Here is a 21,068-nt window from a genome sequence, read left to right as displayed (position 1 = left end):
GAAGTACACTGGGATGTCGTGCTTGGAGAAAACTCTCCTGAGTTTCTCTGATACACCGGCTACATAGGGGATGACAATGTTGTTGCGTCTGTCTTTCTTATCCTCACTCGCTGGTGTCTGATCTTCTTTTCTGTGCCTCTTTGCTGACTGTAAAAACGCCCATTTAGGATAGCTGCAAGTTTTGAGTGCTTCCTTTACATGCATGTGTTCCTTCCTTCAGGCTTAGAAGGAACATGTTCTGCCCGGTGGTGTAGGGTCCTAATTACTCCAAGTTTGTGTTCCAGAGGACATATCTCAGCTAGCTTGGAAATGCCTTGGTGTTCCCCCAGAAAAGCTAGAGGAGGTGACTGCTGCTCCTGTGACCTTAACTCAGACTGATGGATGGATGGATGGACTTTGTAGAGAAATTTTACAAGCCTAGTTTTTAGTTTTATTTTAGTCAAGTAAAACGTTTTGGTGTTTTCAAAATCAATGAATGCAACAATTCCTATCCTGCTGCCTGCCCTTTGACAGTTGGAAACAGGACATTTTTTGCATTTAATTAATGTTTCAGTAATTAGAAAGCTTCAGGCTTCATGTACTTTATCTTGTACATGTAAAAAATTTATTTTTTTCTCTATTATGGTTTAACAGTCATTAGTGTCCATTTTTTGTCTGAAGGTTGTAGTGAGCAATAGACCTTGGCATGTTGATAACTCACATTTCATCCAAGAGGTTTAAACAAGAAAGTTTTTACCAGTTACTCCTCTATATAAGGAGGCTCTATATAATAATTGCTGTCTGGAAACTGGAAACTGAAGAAATACAGGAATGCAATAACTTTCCATGTTATGAAAAGGTCAACAAAACGTTATTTATTTAAATGTATCAACACGCATGCTATATTTCAAAAGAGGCTCAAATGTTTACTTATCTAAATTGTGCAAAATAGCCAACAGCTATGAGATATTAAAGTATTTTTTCAAGCAGAACATCAATATCAAAGTGTTTCATGAAATCTGAAGGCCTCACTTACATTTACATAATTGCCATTTGCAGCGTAGCAGCTGAAAGCTTACAGTTAGTTGGTAAATCCTAATTTACCGTAGATTTAATGACAATTATTGCCAACTGTCATTGTAGCTCTGTTAAAGCTAATAATTGGTACTTCTGTGATATGGTGAAACCAGAAGGCAAACATTTAGTCTGTCTTGTTATTCTTATTTGTGGAAGTAGATATACAAATTATTAGCTTGTTTTTTATGATAAATTAGTAAATTGTCTGTGTTTGCTTTCAAAATCTAAAACTAGTTCAGAATTTTCCTGTTTTAGTTTTTATCTCGGGAGTTATCAAGAAGCAAGTATATTGCTATAGGTTGGAAACATTCTCGGCTGTGAAGTAACTTTTACTGGCTGTCAGTGACGCTATTAGCTATAGCTAGCTATAACTCCTGTCTTGGGTTAGTCAGATAATACAGCATTTATCAAATGTTGATATAAGTACTTTCAGCAATTACAGGCAGAAGAATTAGTATAACAATAACTTCTGAACATCAAAAAGGGTGATATTGTCACGGCCGAGGCCGCTTCAAAAGGTGACAGGACTCAAATGCAGGACGCTGAACAGCACGTAAGTAGTTTTAGAGACGATGTTTAATTACTCAGAAAATATTCATAAACAGGAAAGTGAGTTTAACAAGTACGAAGTGCCACAACTGAATCAACAGGGGTCTTAAGCCGCCTGGGCTAAGTAACAGTCTGGTCCTGGTCAGTGGGAACAGCAGTTCCGGGGATTGGGCTGGAGACCGAGTCACACTAGGTCCAGGAAAAGGGTCAGGGTCACTGTAAACAGAGTACAGACGTTCAGGTATGGATAAGGAGACATATGGATACGCTGTTTGTTCAAAATCCTTCTTCGTACTGCGTACTTGCCGCGGGTGGTCGGAGATGACGTGGAGGGGTGAGTGGTCCGGGTGTGTGGTCCAAAACTCCTGGCGTGGAGGCAGAGAGGCAGGTAGGTGGTTCGGGTGAACAGCCTGTGGGACTGTCAGGTGGTCCAGTATCCGGGTTGGAGCTCTTCGGCAGAGATTAGTGTTTGGCAGCTTGGTGTGGCTATGAAAAAGACGCACAATGAGACAAACACACAATGAGACGAGGTGATTCACAAAGTGCATGCGGAATCATGGTGGTGGCCTGCACTGACTGGTGTTAGCTGAGAATCTGGCGAAGAGAGGTTGAGTGCGCTGGCCTTATGAGTCCCCGGCTAAATTACCCACAGGTGTGAGCGATCAGCAAAACACTGAGGCTCCTCCCAGGGGTGGAGATGCCGGCTCGGAGGGAGACACACTGGCACACACCCGGACCATGACAGATATATGTGAATATACAGTACAAGTGATCTTTCTAGCCATGCATAGCTTAGCTCTGATGCTAAATGTTTCAATATAACAGTAAACAGTGGAAAGATCAGGTTGATGATAGACATTTGTGATGCACAGCGAACGATTACATTTTAGATCCCCTGTCTGGTTTATGACCAAATTCCCGTTAGCCTCAGCTGTGTTCAGTCTTTAATGGTAATTTTTAGAAATGTGAGCGTGCTAGCACACAAAGTAAACCATAACATCAGTGTCATCCTTGTGTATACTGCAGGAGAAAATGCTTCATTTAGGTAAAGCAAGTATTCAAAATACATTCACGGCATGACCTTGCCTTACTTAATGTATTCCTTTCCTATCTGACACCCACTCACTCTCTACTATCCAGATTATCATAGAAATGTGATGATATAATATAGTGTAATGCCAGGTTTCATGGGGCTTTTCTAATGTGCACACTTTTGAGTCAGTCCCCGCTCTCGGTGCTCCCTGAAAAACCTTCAAGGAAATCTCTGTTCACCCCTGAATTCATGCGTGCAGGCTTCATACTCACCATAGAGACATTACGCCTCTGCACGCAGCGTGGGCACGTGTATGTACACATGCGCTGAGATTGTACACACACTCAAATCAATTCCCCTTAGACAAGATTAGCCAATCTATCTTCATTACGCTTCATTAAATAGATAACATGTGACGCGCTCGCTCAGTGTGTAGGATGTATTCTCCTGTGGGCGCAGACAAAGATGTGTGAAATGTAATTAATTGTTTCTTTACACAATACGTCTCGTTCCATTAATGAAAGTGATTGAGTTCCTCTTTATACACTCCAGGTTAGACTGGTGACAGTTCATTTCTACATTTTAACTAGTCTAGCTACTTCCTCTCATCTTGTTCAAATTTGCTCCTCTCTTCACTTTCTGTCTCTTTTCTTTGATCTTTTGCATTCACCTGGTCCCCCCACCCACCCAGCACTGAAAACCAAAGTGCTGAAGAAGATAGTGAGCTTCAAGACAATTTCCATGGCAACAGATTTTCAATCATACCTCTCCAATAACATTGCTCTGACAGTTCGTCCAGGGAGGGCTGAATATGATGTGGCTTAGACTTTGATCACGATCCCACTGATCTTTCAATCAACGTCAGATAATATTGAATCTCAGCTGACCTCCATCTCCATTAAGCAGCTGATTTAATCATTTAGCTTTCTCTCAGTTTCAAATATTGAAACTGCACACTGGGTTATAGATATCTGAAGGCATAAAATAATGCGACTAATTTCTATGCAGTAGTCATTACCTGGGGTTTTTCTCTGAGATTTATCGCAGAGATGTCAAAAGCAAAACTCCCATTGTTTGACTAACCTCCCGTGTCAGAGTCCCTGACACTTTCTCAGTGTTTCTCAGGGTGAGCGGTTCTGGGTTTCACAGAGCCTGAAGCCCCCTCGCTGCAAACTTTAGCGTGGTCTCGCCCACAGCTGAGACCGCTGACATTTACTGTTGTTACAAACAGCGCATTTTCTCACTCACCCTTGAGATCTCCCCTCTGCAATTTATTTCCACCACCACAATTCCATCATCCCACATTTCTTTTTAGATTAAGTGAAGTATCAGTCGATGTTGTAGTAGATATTATATTTCTCTTGGTCCTCGGAGAGTCCCTCTCCAATGCAGATAATTGCATCTTTTTTGAAGAAGAAGAAATTCACCAAGATCTGAACTTTTGGTTCATCTGCTTTTTCAAGAAGTTACTGCAATTTCCTAAAACTTCATTTACCACGAGGTGTAGATGTGTAGAATGGATACTGAAGTAAAGCTTGTTATTTTTGTTTGTTTTTTGTTTAGACCCAAATTATCACATATCAGTCCAGTTAGTTCCGATGCCACACATTCAACACATGAATTAATTGTGATATTACACACAATGATAGCACCACCTCTATGACTGAAGATGAAACACAGTTAGCATGGTAGCACATCAAAGAATGTGCCATTGTTACCTCCTGACCCCACCCATAGATCTCTAATAAGACATAGCAGATCTTTGCTAATGAGATGCCGAGCCACTGTGTTCTTTACATGGGTAATTAGCCGGATTGCTCGTTAAACAATTAGTCAGATATCTCTCTGGTAGTCTCTGTGCACTCTGTTCACACACTTTGTCCGACATTTGCAGATGCCCATTCCTACCTTAATTGAAGCTTTCAGACAAAGCAACTAATTCAAGTCTGCGTAACAAATTGTTGAATATTAGCTGCACTTTCACCTGTACAGTCCATCTAAGTCAGTTGGAATTTTTGAGCATGAGCCGACTGTGAATTTAAATTTTGCTTCTGTTGTGGAATATGAGCATGAACGCATCCTATAATTTAAAATTGTCCCTTATTTATTTAGGCCTTTTTCTTGAGTGAGCCTCAAACAAATTTATGGTGTGAGTGCAGTGCATGTGTGATGTGTGGCTACAAATACCTGTTTACTGGTCCAATTGGGACGCCGTACATGACAATTCCTGCAAATCCAAAAATCCCACAGGCACCCCTTTGTGACTGACCAGGTGTGTGGAAATGAGAAGGCTTTGTCTCTCTTTCTCGAGTTGCAGCGGGTGTGTGTGTGTGTGTGTGTTCACTGCCTAGTTCTACATCTCCGTTTCCCAAGTGTGGCTAATTAGTGCAGCTACGAACACTTCACATAAGCAGGCTGTCACCTTTGAAGATATATGTCATATCACCTTGAAATGTGAAATAAGACAAAGTTGGAAAGAAATACATACATTGCATAATATTTGAGCCCCAAAGCTTCTAGTATATTTAATATCTGAGTCAGATTGGCCATTTTGCCTTTCATTCTAAACGTGGCCATGCAAAGCGTGGTGGAGTGGGCGGCAAAATAATGGCAGTAATCTTATTAAATCGTATATCATGAAAACACTGGTGAATTCTGTTTTGTTGGTTGTTATGTAAACTATGGGGGAAAAAATCATATAGTCTGAGCGTATATTAAAAAAGGCTTAAATAAACTGCACACAGGAGCGTCACACATTCAGTAAAGTGACTGTATGTAATGCCATGTGGCTCCATGCAGCTTTTTGGCTATCTGAGCTGGCTGTTTCTTGGCTGAAAGCAGACTTCCCACACTGAGCTCATCAAAGAAAAAGCAGCAACACAACTTTCAAGAGGCCCTTCTCGTACCCAGGGAAACAAATACTGCCATTTTGTAAGGAGCATGTTGTGGAGACGAGTCCCATTGTTAGCTAAACTTAGTTCTTCACTGGCAGCGACGTATATTTTGGGTCATAGTCATGTTGGAAGACAAAGTGACCACCCAGACTCAGTTTTGCTGCTGATTGCTTGACATGTTCACATATTTCTTCCTTCATGATTCCTTCCACTTTGATGAGATTCCCACTTCCAGTCTTTGAAATTTTTGGCTTCCTACTTCTGCGTGGCTTTCTTTGAATTTCTCCATGATACTTCTCACCTCAGTTGACACTTGGAAACTCTGTGACAACTCTGTGGATCCATCTCCTGCTTTATGAACATCAGCGGTTCTTTTTCTCAAGTCTAAACTGATTTCTTTTGTCTTTGACAAATTTGATACTTTCTAACTAACAGCTCAAACTGTCGCTGAAGTTTTGATACTATGTGTAAATTGGAAAATAACACTCATTTTTAACTTAAGCTTTGAGCATTATAAAGTTTAAGCACTTCATGGCAGTGGTTTGTGCTCTGGCTCACTAAAAGGGTCAGTTGTTTAAGAGGGCTAATAATATAGATTCTGGTAATTTGGGTTTTTTCTGAAATAATTCTTTTATTGTGTAAAAATATATTTTTAAATTTGCCTTTTAAGGAAAAGTAGGATGTTTAGAAATGCTATGGTGAAAATCCCATGCTCTGTTAAAAAAGACTTTGAAAAATTTTTAATAATTTTGTTTGATTGCCTTATATTGCTTCCTTAGCCGGTAATCATCTTGTGCTAAACAATCCAGGCCTCAGAAGTCTTCAGTACAGAACAGGATCTCAGCTTGTTTCGCTTGCTTGTGCTTGCTCTGTTTTTTCCACAGCACAGGACAGAGGCTCTCTTGTAGAGCACACGTAGGTTCATGATTGTTGGAAGTGGCAACACATTCTCCACTCACATGACATACAAATTTGTTTGAATACTCAATATGGCAATTTTTACAGCAACAACTGTTGTTGAGCAAATGTTGGAATCCCTTGCTTGAACCCTACATGAACCTGCACACTAGCTTAACCATGTCCGTGCATAGTGTCTTTTCCAAAATTTAACCATGTACTTTTTCTTGCCTGAAACCTCACAATCTTATTTTATTATTATTTTTTGCCGAAACATTCCCAAGGAGTCAAAGCAAAAGTAAAAAGCAATGAATAAGTGAACAGCGAGCTTCCAAATGGGACACAAACCCCACATCTACGCAGCTTATGCGTCACTAATGCCAAGGAAAACCTTGTGCATCTGACAGAACAGCCGTATTTGATGCATTCGGATGAGAACACCTCGGGTTTAACGCAAATAAAATAGGGCATGTTAATTATTGAGCTTAAGACTTGCTGTTTTCTGCTGTTTTCATCTTTTTTGCTAAGCTAGGCTTTTGGCTTCGAAAATAACAGCAGTATCAATTTCCACAATATGTTGAGCTGTTCCTTTTAAAATTGAACGGCACTTCATTAGTCATTGTTTTACCACTGATCATACAGCAGAAATCCATCATTTAGTCAGTTTCTCTGTCACTTTAATTTGTGTACCCTCCCGCTCTGCCTGCTCTCTTTGTTCCTCTCCCTGGTACCTCCTTCACTCATACCTCCACCTCTTTTGTCTTTCTGTCTCACTGCAGCCGAGCCGTTGGACGGAGAAGAGTACCTGGACATTATAGGCATCATGCGAACCCAAGCAGGCCGCTATGAATGTAAGGCCAGCAACGACGTCGCCACTCCCGATGTCAAATACGTCAATGTGATTGTCAACTGTAAGTAAATACAGAGCGCAGTGCGTGCTTTATTCCAAACTGAACACTGATCAATATCCTTGACACATTTAATGTCAAGCATTTAATATGATGATACACTCGGTGGATAAAAGCCTATAAAAGTCAAGATTGGAGGATAGGCATATGGGTAGAAGCATATAGAGTGTAACAGTATGACATGGAGTGAAGGACGTATGTTGAAAGTTTTGGAGCACCCTTCAATCTTCTCAAGATGAGTCCAGGTAGAAAGAGAAGCTCCGTAACATTGATTGCAGAAGTCATTGCCATGGTAATTCTCACATAACACATCATCATTTAAAGGATACTTCAAACTTCTAAACAAGACCACGTAATCACGTCCTTTCCACGGTTTATATCCTGACAAGTGTTAATACACTCGTCGGCTGTTCAGGATTGATGAAGAGCTCATGAGCCATCGCAAACCAACACCTCCCCCGAAGAGAAGTTACAGAATTCTCTTTGATCTGAATAAATCATGGATGGCTGTTTGCCCAAACCGCACTTTAGCCAACACTGAGTGCCTGAATTAAATGATAAAGATTATTTTATTAAACCATTTCCTATCCTGACTGGAAAATGGGCATTAATCCACTTGGGACACATTTTTGGCCATTGGGGTGGAAAATGATTATGTGTGGATGATGAATGCTAATATACTTGATAAATGTGAACTCAGTCGATTAAGTTCACTGATTAATCGAGACCTGGATAATCTGTTTGACATCGTTTTTTGAGCTGTGAGAGCTAAAACTGGAGCAAAATCTTACACTGAATCTACAAAATGTGGCAAACACTCAACTCACAAGTCGCAAAAAGTTGATTCTGTTCACCTGGACGTTTGCAGCGTTTTCAGTGGGAGAAATGTTTTGTCACTCATTCAAGTGACTTCTTCAGTCTCAGCTGACTGCAGGTTTCCCCAACCTTATAAACAGTACATTTGCACAATAACTGAACCTAGAGCACTAAATGAACAACGGGCTATAAGATCAGTACCTTCATCACTGATTATTATGCAAATTATCATGACCATTGATCAGAAATTGTTTATTTTTTTATTTTTTTATTTTTTGCCTGTCCCATTTGGTTCTTTAGCCATCAGAATTGTTGTCTGAAGACCAACAAGGATACCCAATGGATTTATTTTGCCAAATGGATCATCGTGGCATTGCCGTATTGGTCCATTTGATCGACCTTTGTTTTTATTATTTATTTTATTTTCAGATGTTACAGACGGGACAGACATGAGTGAGGGATAGGAAAAGGAGAAAGAAAGAGGAAGGAAAAGAAAAACAGAAGGGGAGAGGGACAGTGAGAAAGGGAAAAAAATAAAATAAAATAAAATAAAATCTCCTGGATCACCTGTTGAGAGAAGAAGAATAGAAAACAAGCAAAAAAAACCAAAGCAACATACTAAACACAACACCATCGCATTAATCTAGCTAAGTGTAAACAGCAGTAAATACTAAATATTCAATGTTGTTGTGCAGCACGCAGGACAGACAGCGCACAATGTGCTTTGAAGTAGCAGCCAAGAAAGGTGTAATTTAAGTCTACGAACAGTGAACACCCGTGTGCCTACCTGTGTGGATCAGCGCGCTTGTATTCAAATGGTTTCCACATGTAATGGTCTGCAAGAGGATGTAGAGAGCCATAGCCCCGTCCCCCAGGGCATGAAGCAGGCATGGAGGAGATCCAGGCCCCAGACATCCAGAGGCCCCAGAGTGCGAGAGCCCAAGGAGGACCACCGGAGGGGCATCCGTGCCACCTTCATGGGAAGGGCTGAGGATCCCCAGACGAGGCGTCACCCAGTAGCCACCGAGCAGAAGCTAGAGGGGGCCAGCACTGCCGGCAGCCAGCTGTGCCAGAGTGAACCGAGCCGCAGGCCCAGAGGCCGGAGGCCCAAGGGCCCCCCGCACCCCGGAGGAGGCCTGACCGAGCAACAGGCGCCAGGCCCCGCCAAGTAGCCACCGGGAGTGAGCTGGTACATACCTGAGCGCCCAGCCCCGGACACCAAGAACCACCAATGCACCGACCCCTGAGGGCATCAGTCACCGGCAGGGAAATTGTTTATAAGGTTGGGGAAACACTGCAAACGTCCAGGTGAACAGATTCAACCTTTTTACTTGCCTGGATGATTGAGCATGCATCAAGTCAACTCACAAGTGTTTGTGATTAAATTCAAATTTCCTTTGCACCGCACTCACAGTTCTGCTCAGAAGTTTATGTACAGTCATTGTGGACTTGACCGTCAAGGTCATTTGGGGATTTAACGATGTCTTTGAACTGTTCTTTTTCATGACTTGACTTTTTAATTACAAAAACTGGGAGCACAAGTTTGAATGTACTTTGGATTTACTTTGAATTTACCTCCACTAATATCTGGTTTAATGTTCCTAAGCAAATTGCACCTCAACCAGATGCTACCAAGGTTCTGGCATTCTGGTTGTTATTTCTCTTGACAGAATCGGTAGAGTTCATTTAAATTGGTTGGTTTCCTGGCACAGACTCTACTTTTAAGCCCAGTCCACAAATTTTCAGTGGAGATGAGGTTGGAGCTTTAAGTCATTACAATCATTAAGGACATGTGCTGTATAAACATTCCACTCTGGAAAAGAACAGTTGAAAGAAGTCATTAAACGACTCAAATTACCCCGACATTTATACCCATGATGAGTGTATGTAAACTTCTGACCACAACTGTATATTAGTAATGCTGTTCAGACATGCTTGTCACTATATTAGTCTGACTATTTCAAAGATACCTATCCCCACACATTAACGTGTGACTTATGTCAGCATTGCGTGACTCTGCAGATCCTCCAACAATAAAGAAAACCCAGAGCTCCGAGACTCCCGTGGGCCGCAACGGGACACTGCGGTGTGAAGTAACCGCAGTCCCCACACCAGAGTTCGAATGGTACAGAGACGATAAAAGGTAAAAGCATTACCCGCTTGTTTTTTTTGTTTTTTTTACACTGCAAACCACACTACACACTACTAGAACTGCATAAACAATGACTTGAAGGAGAGATAACACAACATTCAGCTGTCAAGATCAAATTTCAGTGAAAAATGCTGGCAGTCTAAAGTTGCAGATAAATAGAGTTCACATAGTGGCTCAAGTTCAGGTTGTAATCTCAGCCTGTGTGTTTTCTTTGCCTCCACAAAGACCAATCAAGGGCTAAGAGTGAACTAAAGTATTAATACAGTTGAAACAACAACATCAGGCGCATACAATCAAGCTGTGTACCAACAACCCATTACATAGAGGGCAAGCCATCAGCCTCCCTTACCACAAACAACCATGGCAACTCACTGACTGATGGTAATGAACTCCTGTAGTGTTTCAAGACGGAAAACCTTCTCTCATTTAAAATGACTGGAAACTGCACAGTCCTGGAAAAAAGCCTTCACGATGTTTGAAACGCTCATACTCGACGTGAATTACAATCCTGTCCTGGAACCTTTTTATGTCTGATCATTATTAATTAGTTACAGCTAAAGTGCTGCTGGTCACAGGCAACTGATGAAAGCGTGCGGAAATGACTCTGAATGGACTTGACCTCTCTTGGCCCAAGGCAGTCAGAAAACTTGATTTAGGTTGTTGGCTTTGCACCTAAAGTAATCATAGAGGCTAAATAGATTTTATAAGAATTAAGTGCGAGTAATGAATTAACTCACTGTATGAGCTGTCTTTAAATAACAGGGCAACAGCAAGGTCCTGCTTGTTGTTGTGCATTAAAAACGGCTTCCATCAGTATCGTTCTGCATGGTTTGTCCTGAGTTGATCCCTTCTCAGCCTCTAAGTGTTTTTTTCATATTTTCAGTGCTAGGCATGCTCTGTATTATGACCCAGTGGTTATAATGGATTGCTTTGATTCCTTTGTCAAATGTGCTCTTACAGTGGTCCCCATTGTCACACCCTTGTCTGGCTTTGATAACATCGTCCGTGTAGTTCATTGGTGAGTAATCACCCACTTTATCGTTCACTCTGCTGCTATTCTGTTGTTAATTGAACATCGCAGCAGTGGTTTCTGTGACATTCTTTTGAGAAGAGAAAAACGACACCAGATCGGCCTTGCTGCTACTTTATATGGTGTAGCTGCTGAAAATCTCAGAAACTCTTTTCCTTTTCTTTTTTTACTGAAAGTAATTCCACTGAAATGGAAATCTGGATCCCTGCACTGTACTGTCTCCTGTGAAATTGCCAATTGTGTGACCAGACACAGATGTTTATTGGAAAGCTATCTCTTTTAAGTGTCATGCGTGTGCCTGAAAAACACTTGAAGAGGAAGGAAATGTAATGACATTCAAAGGGAATGACAAGCCAGTGCCTCAGTTTCAACACTTGTCATTTAATAACCTGAGAAATTTCCTCCTCAGCTGCAGACTCAACGGCTGAGTCAGTGTGGGAACGCAGAGGGCTCGACGGGAACAAGCTAATGATAAGAAAAAAGAAATAAAGACGAAAAATACATGCTGCAGTAAAAGTTCACCGAAGACTGTAGGAAAAAGCACATGACAGTGCTTGAAAAGAAAGATTAATGGTAGTAGCTGAAATATTTTTGCATTATCTGTTGTTTCCAACTCTCATCCATCTCAGTTGTTTTGTCCCGCAGAGGATTTTGGCCGTGCGCCTATTCAAGGCACCCTTCTTCCTCTACGCCAGTGGAAAATGTTATTGCTCTTTCTCCTTGGACGATGGTGATGTTAATGCACAATAATAATATCATTTATCTTTGCTTGGCTTTTTAATTTTACTGCCTGGTTGTGTCTTATTTACCTGATTCTTTACAGGAGGTCTTGCTCCTGCGCTTGTTTCCTCCTTAATTAGTTTAACCTCGTACACACACAGATTATCAGATAATATCTGCATTTAAATTCAATTTTATGTAATGGGCTGTTGCCCAGTCTTAGATTCTCATATGGCATATATGTGGTTAAAGGTGTAAGATTTAGGGTAGATCCTCATTTCCAGTTGCCTACTTTTTATGTCCGCAGACTTCAAGTAAAAGATTATCATACCACCCGTTTTGGAAAAGTGTGTACTTCCTAATTGTCAGCAGGGGTTTATTCTTCTTCTTCTTCTTTAATCTGCTTATATAAAATCTGTGGCTCCAACTTGCTATGTTGGTTGAAAGCATCTTCTGCTATTTTAGTGTGATACATAATGTTTCTGTATGAATTACACTGAAATGAGAAGAGGCCTAAAACATGTAATATTGGGCAAAAGCACGGTCTATTAAAAGACAAATGTTCTAGTCGAGTGCCCCGGCCTCGACAGCTAAATACCTGTAAAAGATAAACAAGGTTCTTCAAGTCTGTGCTACATTGAATTAAGGATAAACATTAGCTCTAATATTAATAATAAAACAGTTCAGGATATTGCTCTTAGTATTCATATTTTTAAACATATTCAAATGTTATACATTAAATTTTCGCAACATCAGAAAAGGCTTTGATAATAAAACTTTTTTGGCTAATGAAACCATACCTTTGCTAATGTTCTCAAGTTCTTCACTGTTTAAAACAAAGGAAGCTGCTGTAGCTAATGAGCAGTGTGCCTGATCTTTAGAAGGAACACTTCTTTGCTATTTAGCTGGTGTGCTAACAACTGCAGCTCAGGTTTATGCTGATAAACACTGTGCCCTTTTTGATTGGAAAGCTATAAAAATCTCTAATGGTCATCATTCATTCCCTTTCATCTCAACTTGATGAAATCTTTATACGTGATATCACTAATAACAACTGACAAATTAACAACTCTCCTATACTCCTTTGATCAGATAAGCTCAAAATCAGACAGCTAAGTTCGGCAGGGAAGTGTGTTATAATTGAAAGAAAAGAACTCTTTTCTTCTCATTTCTACATTTTTTAGAAGTATATTTAAAAGTTCCACTGAAGTTTTCTCATTAGCTTTGGTCTTTGGTCTTTGCCTCCTCGTCAAAGTCAGCTTAGAAGGACTTCAGCAGTTTTTGTAATCACTTCCTCTCCCGGGTTTGTTTTATCCCCTCCAAAAAAACAAAAAAAAAAAACACAGCAGCTTGCCTGGAACGGGACTGAGGCACCAATTTTTGGTTCCAAAAGCTTTGCTCTCACCTGCACCGAGCAAACTGAGGAAACAAACAATCCAGAGTTTGAACAAACTGTTTGGCACGAGCTGGTGAACACACAACGAGGTGCTGAACTCTGAGCAGAGAAGCTTAACTCCACTAAAACTGCAAACATCCATCTTCTGTCAGTCTCGCTGAAATCTCCTCAGGTGATGAATTGAAATTCATGCTATGAAACAGAAATGAGCGTTACTTCACAACGCCTCTGACTTTGCTGGTCTCTGAGAATCTTCACAGTGCTTGAAGACCCAATTAGCCTCAGCAGAGACAGATACATCATGAGTTTAGAGCAGTGATAATGCTACCTGGATGTCATGACCCTTCCTGCACTTTTTGCATTCTCCCACTGCTTCCACATTTGTAAGTTGTAAATCAGTACACTACAAAACTTAGAATCAGCATCTGCCTATCTCCAAAAGCATCTAAAGTAGGATGCTTCTCCTGCTCTTTGAACAGTGATTCGCTCCATCCGTGCTCCTGACATGAGAAAATCCAAACTGAGTTGTCAGCTAGTGTGACAGACGGATATGTTTGTTGTTTTGTCAGCTGACGCGTGGCTGTCACAACGACCAGAGCATTTTCAATCATCTCTGGGTTACAAGTCTCAGCAGGACTCTCCTCTTGATTTCATTTATCACTGGCCCTGAATCATGACAGACCTGTCACTCTCCTTGGCGCTGATGACCTACTTTAGATGCTCCCACAGGCTGCGGAATCTAATCTGTCGTCCGATGATTTGCTTTGGTCTTTCATCTGTCCCGGCCCGAGACTGCAGCCCTCGTGAGCGCACCACATGCCCTCTGCCAAATAAACGGGGTCAAATCATTTCAGTTCAGGGTTTTATTGTAGCTTCCTTGCATTAGGAAACAATGGTTGGAAGATATCCAGTAGAGCTCTGCTGCCCTCTGCCTGTGAGGAAAATCATCAAACATAAAAGCGTCCCTCCAAAAATAAAGGGGGGGGGGGGGGGGGGGGTGAAAAAAAGGTTGACATCCACAACTCCTGCCAAATTTCAGATAATATATTCCAGTGTATTATGCCAGATGAAGAACCTGGCAGACACACAGGCATATTTGAGGATGAACTTGAAATCAGAAGTGATGGAAGTCGTGAAGCTGCGTGTGCCAACGCGTTAAAAGTTAAAATGTTGAGCTCCATAAATGCAAATATGGAGAAGGTGAACTCTGGGAGGACACAGATCCATTTTAATTTTTTTTTTATTATAACATCGTAGTTTTCTGCAGCTGGTTAAGTGAACTAACAGCCTTTGTAGCAAACTGTGAAAACAAAAGAGACTTCTATCTTTTCTGTCTGCGTCCATTCAGACTCTTGCCAGAGCATCACAAATCATGAGCTGCAATCTACTGTAAAAAAAACAAACATAGGTGTTTGTTTTCAGCTCCCTGTAGTGCTGTGCTGTGCATTATCTAGATCGCTCAGCATGCTCCGTAGGCAGGCAGGCCTTTTTAATAGTGCAGTCACTTCTCATGAAGACACACTGGAGAATATATCTTCTGCTGCTGGCCTTATCATCAGAGAGGGAGGGGGAGACTGTGCCGGTGCACTTTCCCCGTCTTCTCTTACTTTCAAACGCACACACACACTGTTCCCAGCACTCCCAAGGTGTCCCTGTTGGAAGGACCTCAACACTCCCTACCGCCACCGCAGCACAAATTATGCTGTGCCATGATGTGCCGTTTCCTTTTTATGTTAATACTTCCTATCAGCCTCGTATGTGTCAGCACAAACTTCTCGCTCCTCTGCTCAAATTCCGATTACCACATTACCCCGACTTAAGTAGGATTAAGTTGAGGCGCCTTGAATGAGCCTCACCTCATTCATGATATGAAAGCGCTCAATCAGCCCAGAACAAGACGAATCCATTATGCACGGCGTGGCGTTAAATTAGTTTTATTTAGTCGTGATGATATAAGGAGCAGTTCATCAGCAAGGTATACAGTCTGAGTCAGCAAAAGCTGTATTGATTCATTTGCTGTGAGTGGGGTTCAAGGTTGACATCAGCGACAGTCAGAAGTGTGACGGTCGCTAGCAGCGTGTTGGTATTTCATCTGGACGAAAACAACTGAAAGTATTCTTTTGGTTGGTGTTAAAGAAAGAAAATTAAAATAATGTGAACAGTGACATTTGAATTGTTGATTTAGAGAAAGAAAGTAACGCATTATTTTTTCCACTCGTTTGCAAGTTCTGCAGGTATTCATCCAAAGCTAAATCTTCACAGGCGTTTCCCCTCGCCCCCTGCGAACTGCATGTTGTTCTCTTTGCTCGATAGGACGCTGCATTCACCTGCTGGTAAAATGCAGCGTCCTATCAAACTGTTAATGAAAAAAATTTGTTCCAAAATGAGAAAGGCTTATCTCGCTCTTCTGAGCAGCCACAACGCCTACGCTCAGAGAGTTCAGCAGCGTGACCCCCGCTGATGCAAAGTAACGTCCGGCTAGAAGGTACAACTTGTTTTGGAATGTAATTAATGGGCTTGGCTATCTGAAGACCTTTACTCCAGTACAGTAACAGTCCATTAGCAAAACATTGCAGGCAGACATGATTATAAAACATATGGACATATATAATGTATCACTTTGTAAAGACATTTTGAATGTTGTTTCAAGGTTTCTGGTTTCAAGACCTAATTTTAATCTTTGTTACTTTGAAGTTTCTTAAAACTGTCTGGTCTACGTCTCCTCTCCAGGCTGGCTAATACCCAGAGCATCACCATCCAAACTTCTGGAACTACCACTAGTCTCACGATTGCCAACATCACTGAAGAGGATTATGGGAACTATACCTGCGTGGCCTCAAACCGACTGGGCGTCCAGAATGCCAGCCTTTTCCTCTATAGTGAGTATATACACAATAAAATGGTGAATAGACTAGTACCTATAGAGTACTTTTCTACTCTAACTGAGCGATCAAAGTGATTTATACTACAAGCTTCATTCAGCCAATCACACATATATTCATGTGAGCACTTTTTTCTATAGCTAAGCACTTGTCTAACCCCCACACACCCTCAGGGCAACTCTGGATTCAGTATTTTGCCCTAAGGATACTTCAAAACAAGCTGGAGTAGATGGGAATAAAATCACCAACTTTCTGATTGGTAGACCTGCTCACCACCCTCACTACTTCCATGTGCTATTTAAATGTGACATTAGAGGCATGTCTTACAGACATAAAGACCTGGGTGACCTATGATTTTATGCTTGTGAAGTCAGACAAAGCTAGAGTTGCTGTATTTGGCCATAAGCAACATGTCTAACCAGATACTTAGATGTCTGCTAGTACCACCCTGGTGTCCATTACTAATGTCATGATCAGGAAATGTCCGCTAACACACATTTTTAGGGCCAACTGAGTTCATCTTTGCCATCTTTGCCAACTTAAGACTCATTTATTTAGATTGGCTTTTAATTCGATTTGTGCTGTGTGTTTTATTATTAATGTATTTTATGTATTTCTGTTTTATATTACTGTGAAGCACTTTGTGGTTTTTATCCTGTGAAAAGTGCTATATAAATAAATTGATTTGATCATGTCAAAATTAGAACCATCCTGTCTCAGAGTGATGCTGAAAAACTAGTCCATGCATTTGTTATTTCCAGGGTGGACTACTCGAATTCTCTGTTAACCATTTGTCCTAAAAGCTCCCTGAAAAGCCTTGAAAACACAGAAGTGAGGTCATATTTCTCCTATATTGGCTTCTCTTTATTGACTCTCCGTTGAATCAAGGAATTAAATTCAAAGTCCTCACGTACAAAGTCCTGAAAGACCAGGCTCCATCATATCTTAAAGGCCTCATTGTATCACATTGTCCCAGTAGAGCTCTTCGCTCTCAAACTGCAGGCTTACTTGAATTTGCCAGTTTTTTAAAGTAGAATGGGAGGCAGAGCCTTCAGCTATCAGTATCTCTCTGTGGAACCAGTGTCCAGATTATTTGGGAAGGCGGACACCTTCTCTGCTTTAAAGATTAAGCTCAAACTTTTTCTTCTCTGTAACATTTATGGGGCTGGTCCCTTAGTTAAGCTGCTGTATACTCAGGCTGAGCACGTATCCTCCACCCCTTTCTATGCAGTCCCTGTGTGTTCATATATAACAATAAGACTATAGTATCATCACTACACCATGTATGACCAAGACGTCACCTGGGGTGCTGGTTTTGCTCACTGGGCGTAGCAGGCAGCCCATACGCTATAATGCTGTTGCAGATGCCTGGGTGTTCCTTTACTGCACCTCTTTTTTCCTGTCCTCTGTCACAAAAAATCACCTAAAGGATAATGAATATGGAGGTTAAGTGTTAATTTTATTAACCTAATTTCCTGCTGAACTATTGAAAACCAGAAGAGCAGCAGTTCGCTGCAGTTTGTGTGCTCTGCTTTAAGCTTCGCTGCTGAACGACTGCGAGAAGTAAAGAGCTCACTGTGTGTTCATTTCTAGTCATTTGGCCGACTGTGTTCTCAACTCTGCGTGAGAGTGATTTTGCTGAACACTTAGAGAAATTTAGGAAAGATGGCTCGAGCGGGAGAATGAAATGAGCTTTTGGCAGTTGGTGAAAAGTTTTAAGTTTCAGACTAAAGTCAAAGAGAAGCCAAGTCTGTTTCTGTGCTCTGTGATGCAGTCTCTGCCCTTAGAAACGTTATTTAAACATGCAAAAAAAACACCACAAAAGAACTATTAATGGGAAAAAACCTCAGGAAAAGCAAAATATTCCTTTCCAAAGGTGAACAAACGTATTTTAAGTGAAGCATATGGTTCATTAGGACATGGAGTGAGGTCAGACTACAGAAAAACCAAGAGGCAAAACTCAAGAATGCTAACACACATAAAGGAAAGACCAACGAACACAGACACAGAGAAGACTCTCCCAGAACAGTAGCATGTCCCCCCAGATTGTCCTAATCCACCTTCAGCACCCAAGAATGGGACAGACACACAAAGGCACCCTCAGCTCGGTGGTGAAGATTTAAAAGGGAAGAAGGGGGATCGGGCTAGATGTAACCAAAGCTTGTCTCAATTCACAAGCATCAAAACTAAAATTAGATCACAGTGCGGATGTCCTTAATAACTGAGCTGCATTCATAAGCATGTAAATGTTTGCAATATTCATGAAGCGTTCTAGTTCCATCACTGATTTTTGGCCACTTGAGGGTATAAAAAAGCATGTTAACAAGCTGACATACACAATCACACACACGTCTCTGGCACCTAAACTTCTCAGACATCCAGATCCACAAGAGCAGCGCTGGTGTCAATTTGGAGTTCTTTTATTTGGAGCAGTGGTTAAATCCACTTTGATTTATTTTACAGACTATTGATTTCATGGTTTTTCTGAATATAAGGCTCTTTAGCTGCTCAAACACGGTCGGCAGCTGGGCATCAAATGGCATACAGCGGGGTTATCAGAGTTGTTTTGTTGGTAATGAGAACATGTGGGGGTTGCTGAGAAGATCGAGGAATAAACAGCGCTCGTAAATGGTTCAGCCTGAAGAATCGTGAAGCTGCGCAGGGCCGCAGAGCCGGGTGATGATTCCACCATTACTTTTATGGTTCGCTGTTAATATCATATTTTTCACATTGGCAGCTGTCAGAGATCCCACACAGTTGTTTCACTGAGCACAAAATTAATGCTGTTTGAATTGCTTTCTTTGAGCTTTCACACCCCAAAGCCTGGCTGGCACAGTGCTGCTTTGAGCTCAGAGGGCCGTCGTGTACCCAACATTTGAATTTTATATCAAACTGCACTCAAAAACAACACACTTCAAAATGATGGGTGCATGTATAATATGCCACGAGCGCCGTAAACAATACCAGAGCAACAAACCCACATTTCCCGTGGCCAGCAGTGGCTCCACTCACTGTGACAAATGTGTCTCGTTGTCTCTGCCAGCACTTAAAAGCTGTAAAAAGATGAAATCGTGGCAGGGAGGCAAAGCCAAATGGAGACTAGCTCCCAAAGGAAGACATCTGCACTGACACTGCAGACTGGGATTTGAACAAAAGGGAAACATGTTTGAAAGTTAAAAGAGATGATCAATTTATTTTTGGTGGCAATAAAACCTCCTTTTTCGTGATACTCCAAAGAAAGAAAGAAAGTGCCAACATATAGAAACAAAGTAGTAATATATAATAAAACAGTAACAAAAGTCCCACAGAACGCCTGGATACAGATCAACATTAGTCCATGACAATATTTCCTTTGGATAAGTTAGGTCTGTGTTTTTGTTGAGTTTAGTGACATCTAACATTTATTTTACTGGACTGACACACAGGAAAAGGTGATAAGTGTTTCTTTTACACTCAAAATACTGTCTAAATGTCGGTTTATTCGCTCCATAAATCTTGTGCAGAAGAGTGGTGGAAGAAAGCTGCAGAGATCAAAAGTCATAAAAAGCCAGTTTGTGGGAAATGTGAAGGAATTTTTACTTTCCATATCATGAACTTGGTAGAAATGCAACATATGGAGGGCCCAAACAAGTTCTGCAATTATTATATGCAACTAGCAGGTAAAATTTACTTTAGTTGTGTTTGTTTAGCATTCAAATCACATGATTTTCACTGATCATATACCTAACCTGATAGCCTGGCTACTGCTGACTTAACTTAGCTTGATGAGCTACAAACATGGCAACAAGTATTACAGGCAGTTGTTAAACCAGCAGCTTGCAGTTTCCTGTATTCTGCAACAAGACTGCATTTATTTATTTTTTTCTGTCATATTAAGCTTGATCAGCAGGCTCACCGGTTTATGCCTCCTCTGTGGTTTAAAGCGTTGAATGATCACTGAATAACACAGCGTCAATGGCACAACATGGCCACTAGATGTCACCAAAAACTCCTGCAAAAGGCTACAAACACATGTTTATTTTCCAGTTTACTGTGTAGAATGTCTGCTAGCAACAGAACAGCGATGCAATGACCCTTTTTTGTGCAGGATTAAAAGGAAATAAAACTGTATTGTTCTTTTTCTTGTTCAAACCAATATTGTGGTTGCTCTAGAAGTCTGAGTGAGCTCTTATTAACCCTGCTGCCTTTCTCTCTTTGCTTCTCCACACAGGACCCGGGACAGGCAGAGATATCAACGGCTCTGCCTGTGTATCTCAATCACTGTGGCTCCTGCTAGCCTCCTTCGCCTGCCTTTTCTTGAAGTGTTAATATCCCTGCCCTCTATCCTTCCCCTTCTCTCCCCCCAGCCTCGCACCTTGGCCTTCCGCCCCATTCGCTCTTCTTCTTCTTCTTCTTCTTCTCTCCAACTCACCGGCATCCTTACTGCTACCTTATTACCAACTTTGCCGCCCTCTTCCCCAGACTGTTTGCATCATGATACAGAAACCTTACGTGCTGTCGAGCACTGCTTACAGGTGTGAAAAAAAAACGATGGGTTATGAGTAAAATGTTTTAGGAACAACAACAAAAAAAAAAAAGAGTAAAATGAAGGACAAAACAAGCAAACAGTGCTTTTTAAAGAATTGCATTGTTCTTTTTGATTGGTATGCACTTCTTTTGTTTCTGCTTTATCTTGTCTTCTGGGTCTGGGTCGGGCTTTGGGAGGGGGGTTGTGGGGGGGTTGTTTGTTTTTTTG

At 41.2% G+C, this 21,068-nt stretch overlaps 1 protein-coding gene across 1 annotated transcript in view; it reads left to right on the top strand.

The window, feature by feature from the left end:
- lsamp (limbic system associated membrane protein) overlaps positions 1-20,820 on the top strand; it is a 241,421-nt gene extending 220,601 nt beyond the window's left edge. The window contains exons 5-8 of the mRNA XM_085371524.1: positions 7,209-7,340; positions 10,176-10,296; positions 16,182-16,330; positions 20,544-20,820. Coding sequence (XP_085227650.1) covers positions 7,209-7,340; positions 10,176-10,296; positions 16,182-16,330; positions 20,544-20,641 — 500 coding nt within the window. The 3' untranslated portion in view covers positions 20,642-20,820. The remainder of the gene's footprint in view (positions 1-7,208; positions 7,341-10,175; positions 10,297-16,181; positions 16,331-20,543) is intronic.
- The last annotated feature ends 248 nt before the right edge of the window (positions 20,821-21,068 follow it).

The sequence above is a fragment of the Diplotaxodon limnothrissa genome, linkage group LG14 (genome assembly GCF_057381915.1).
Source record: "Diplotaxodon limnothrissa isolate DT_005_m linkage group LG14, D_limnothrissa_male_GT1.1, whole genome shotgun sequence".
Taxonomy (NCBI): Eukaryota; Metazoa; Chordata; class Actinopteri; order Cichliformes; family Cichlidae; genus Diplotaxodon; species Diplotaxodon limnothrissa.
The sequence above is the reverse complement of the archived record's forward strand: the minus strand, read 5'-3'. Positions and strand labels throughout refer to the sequence as shown.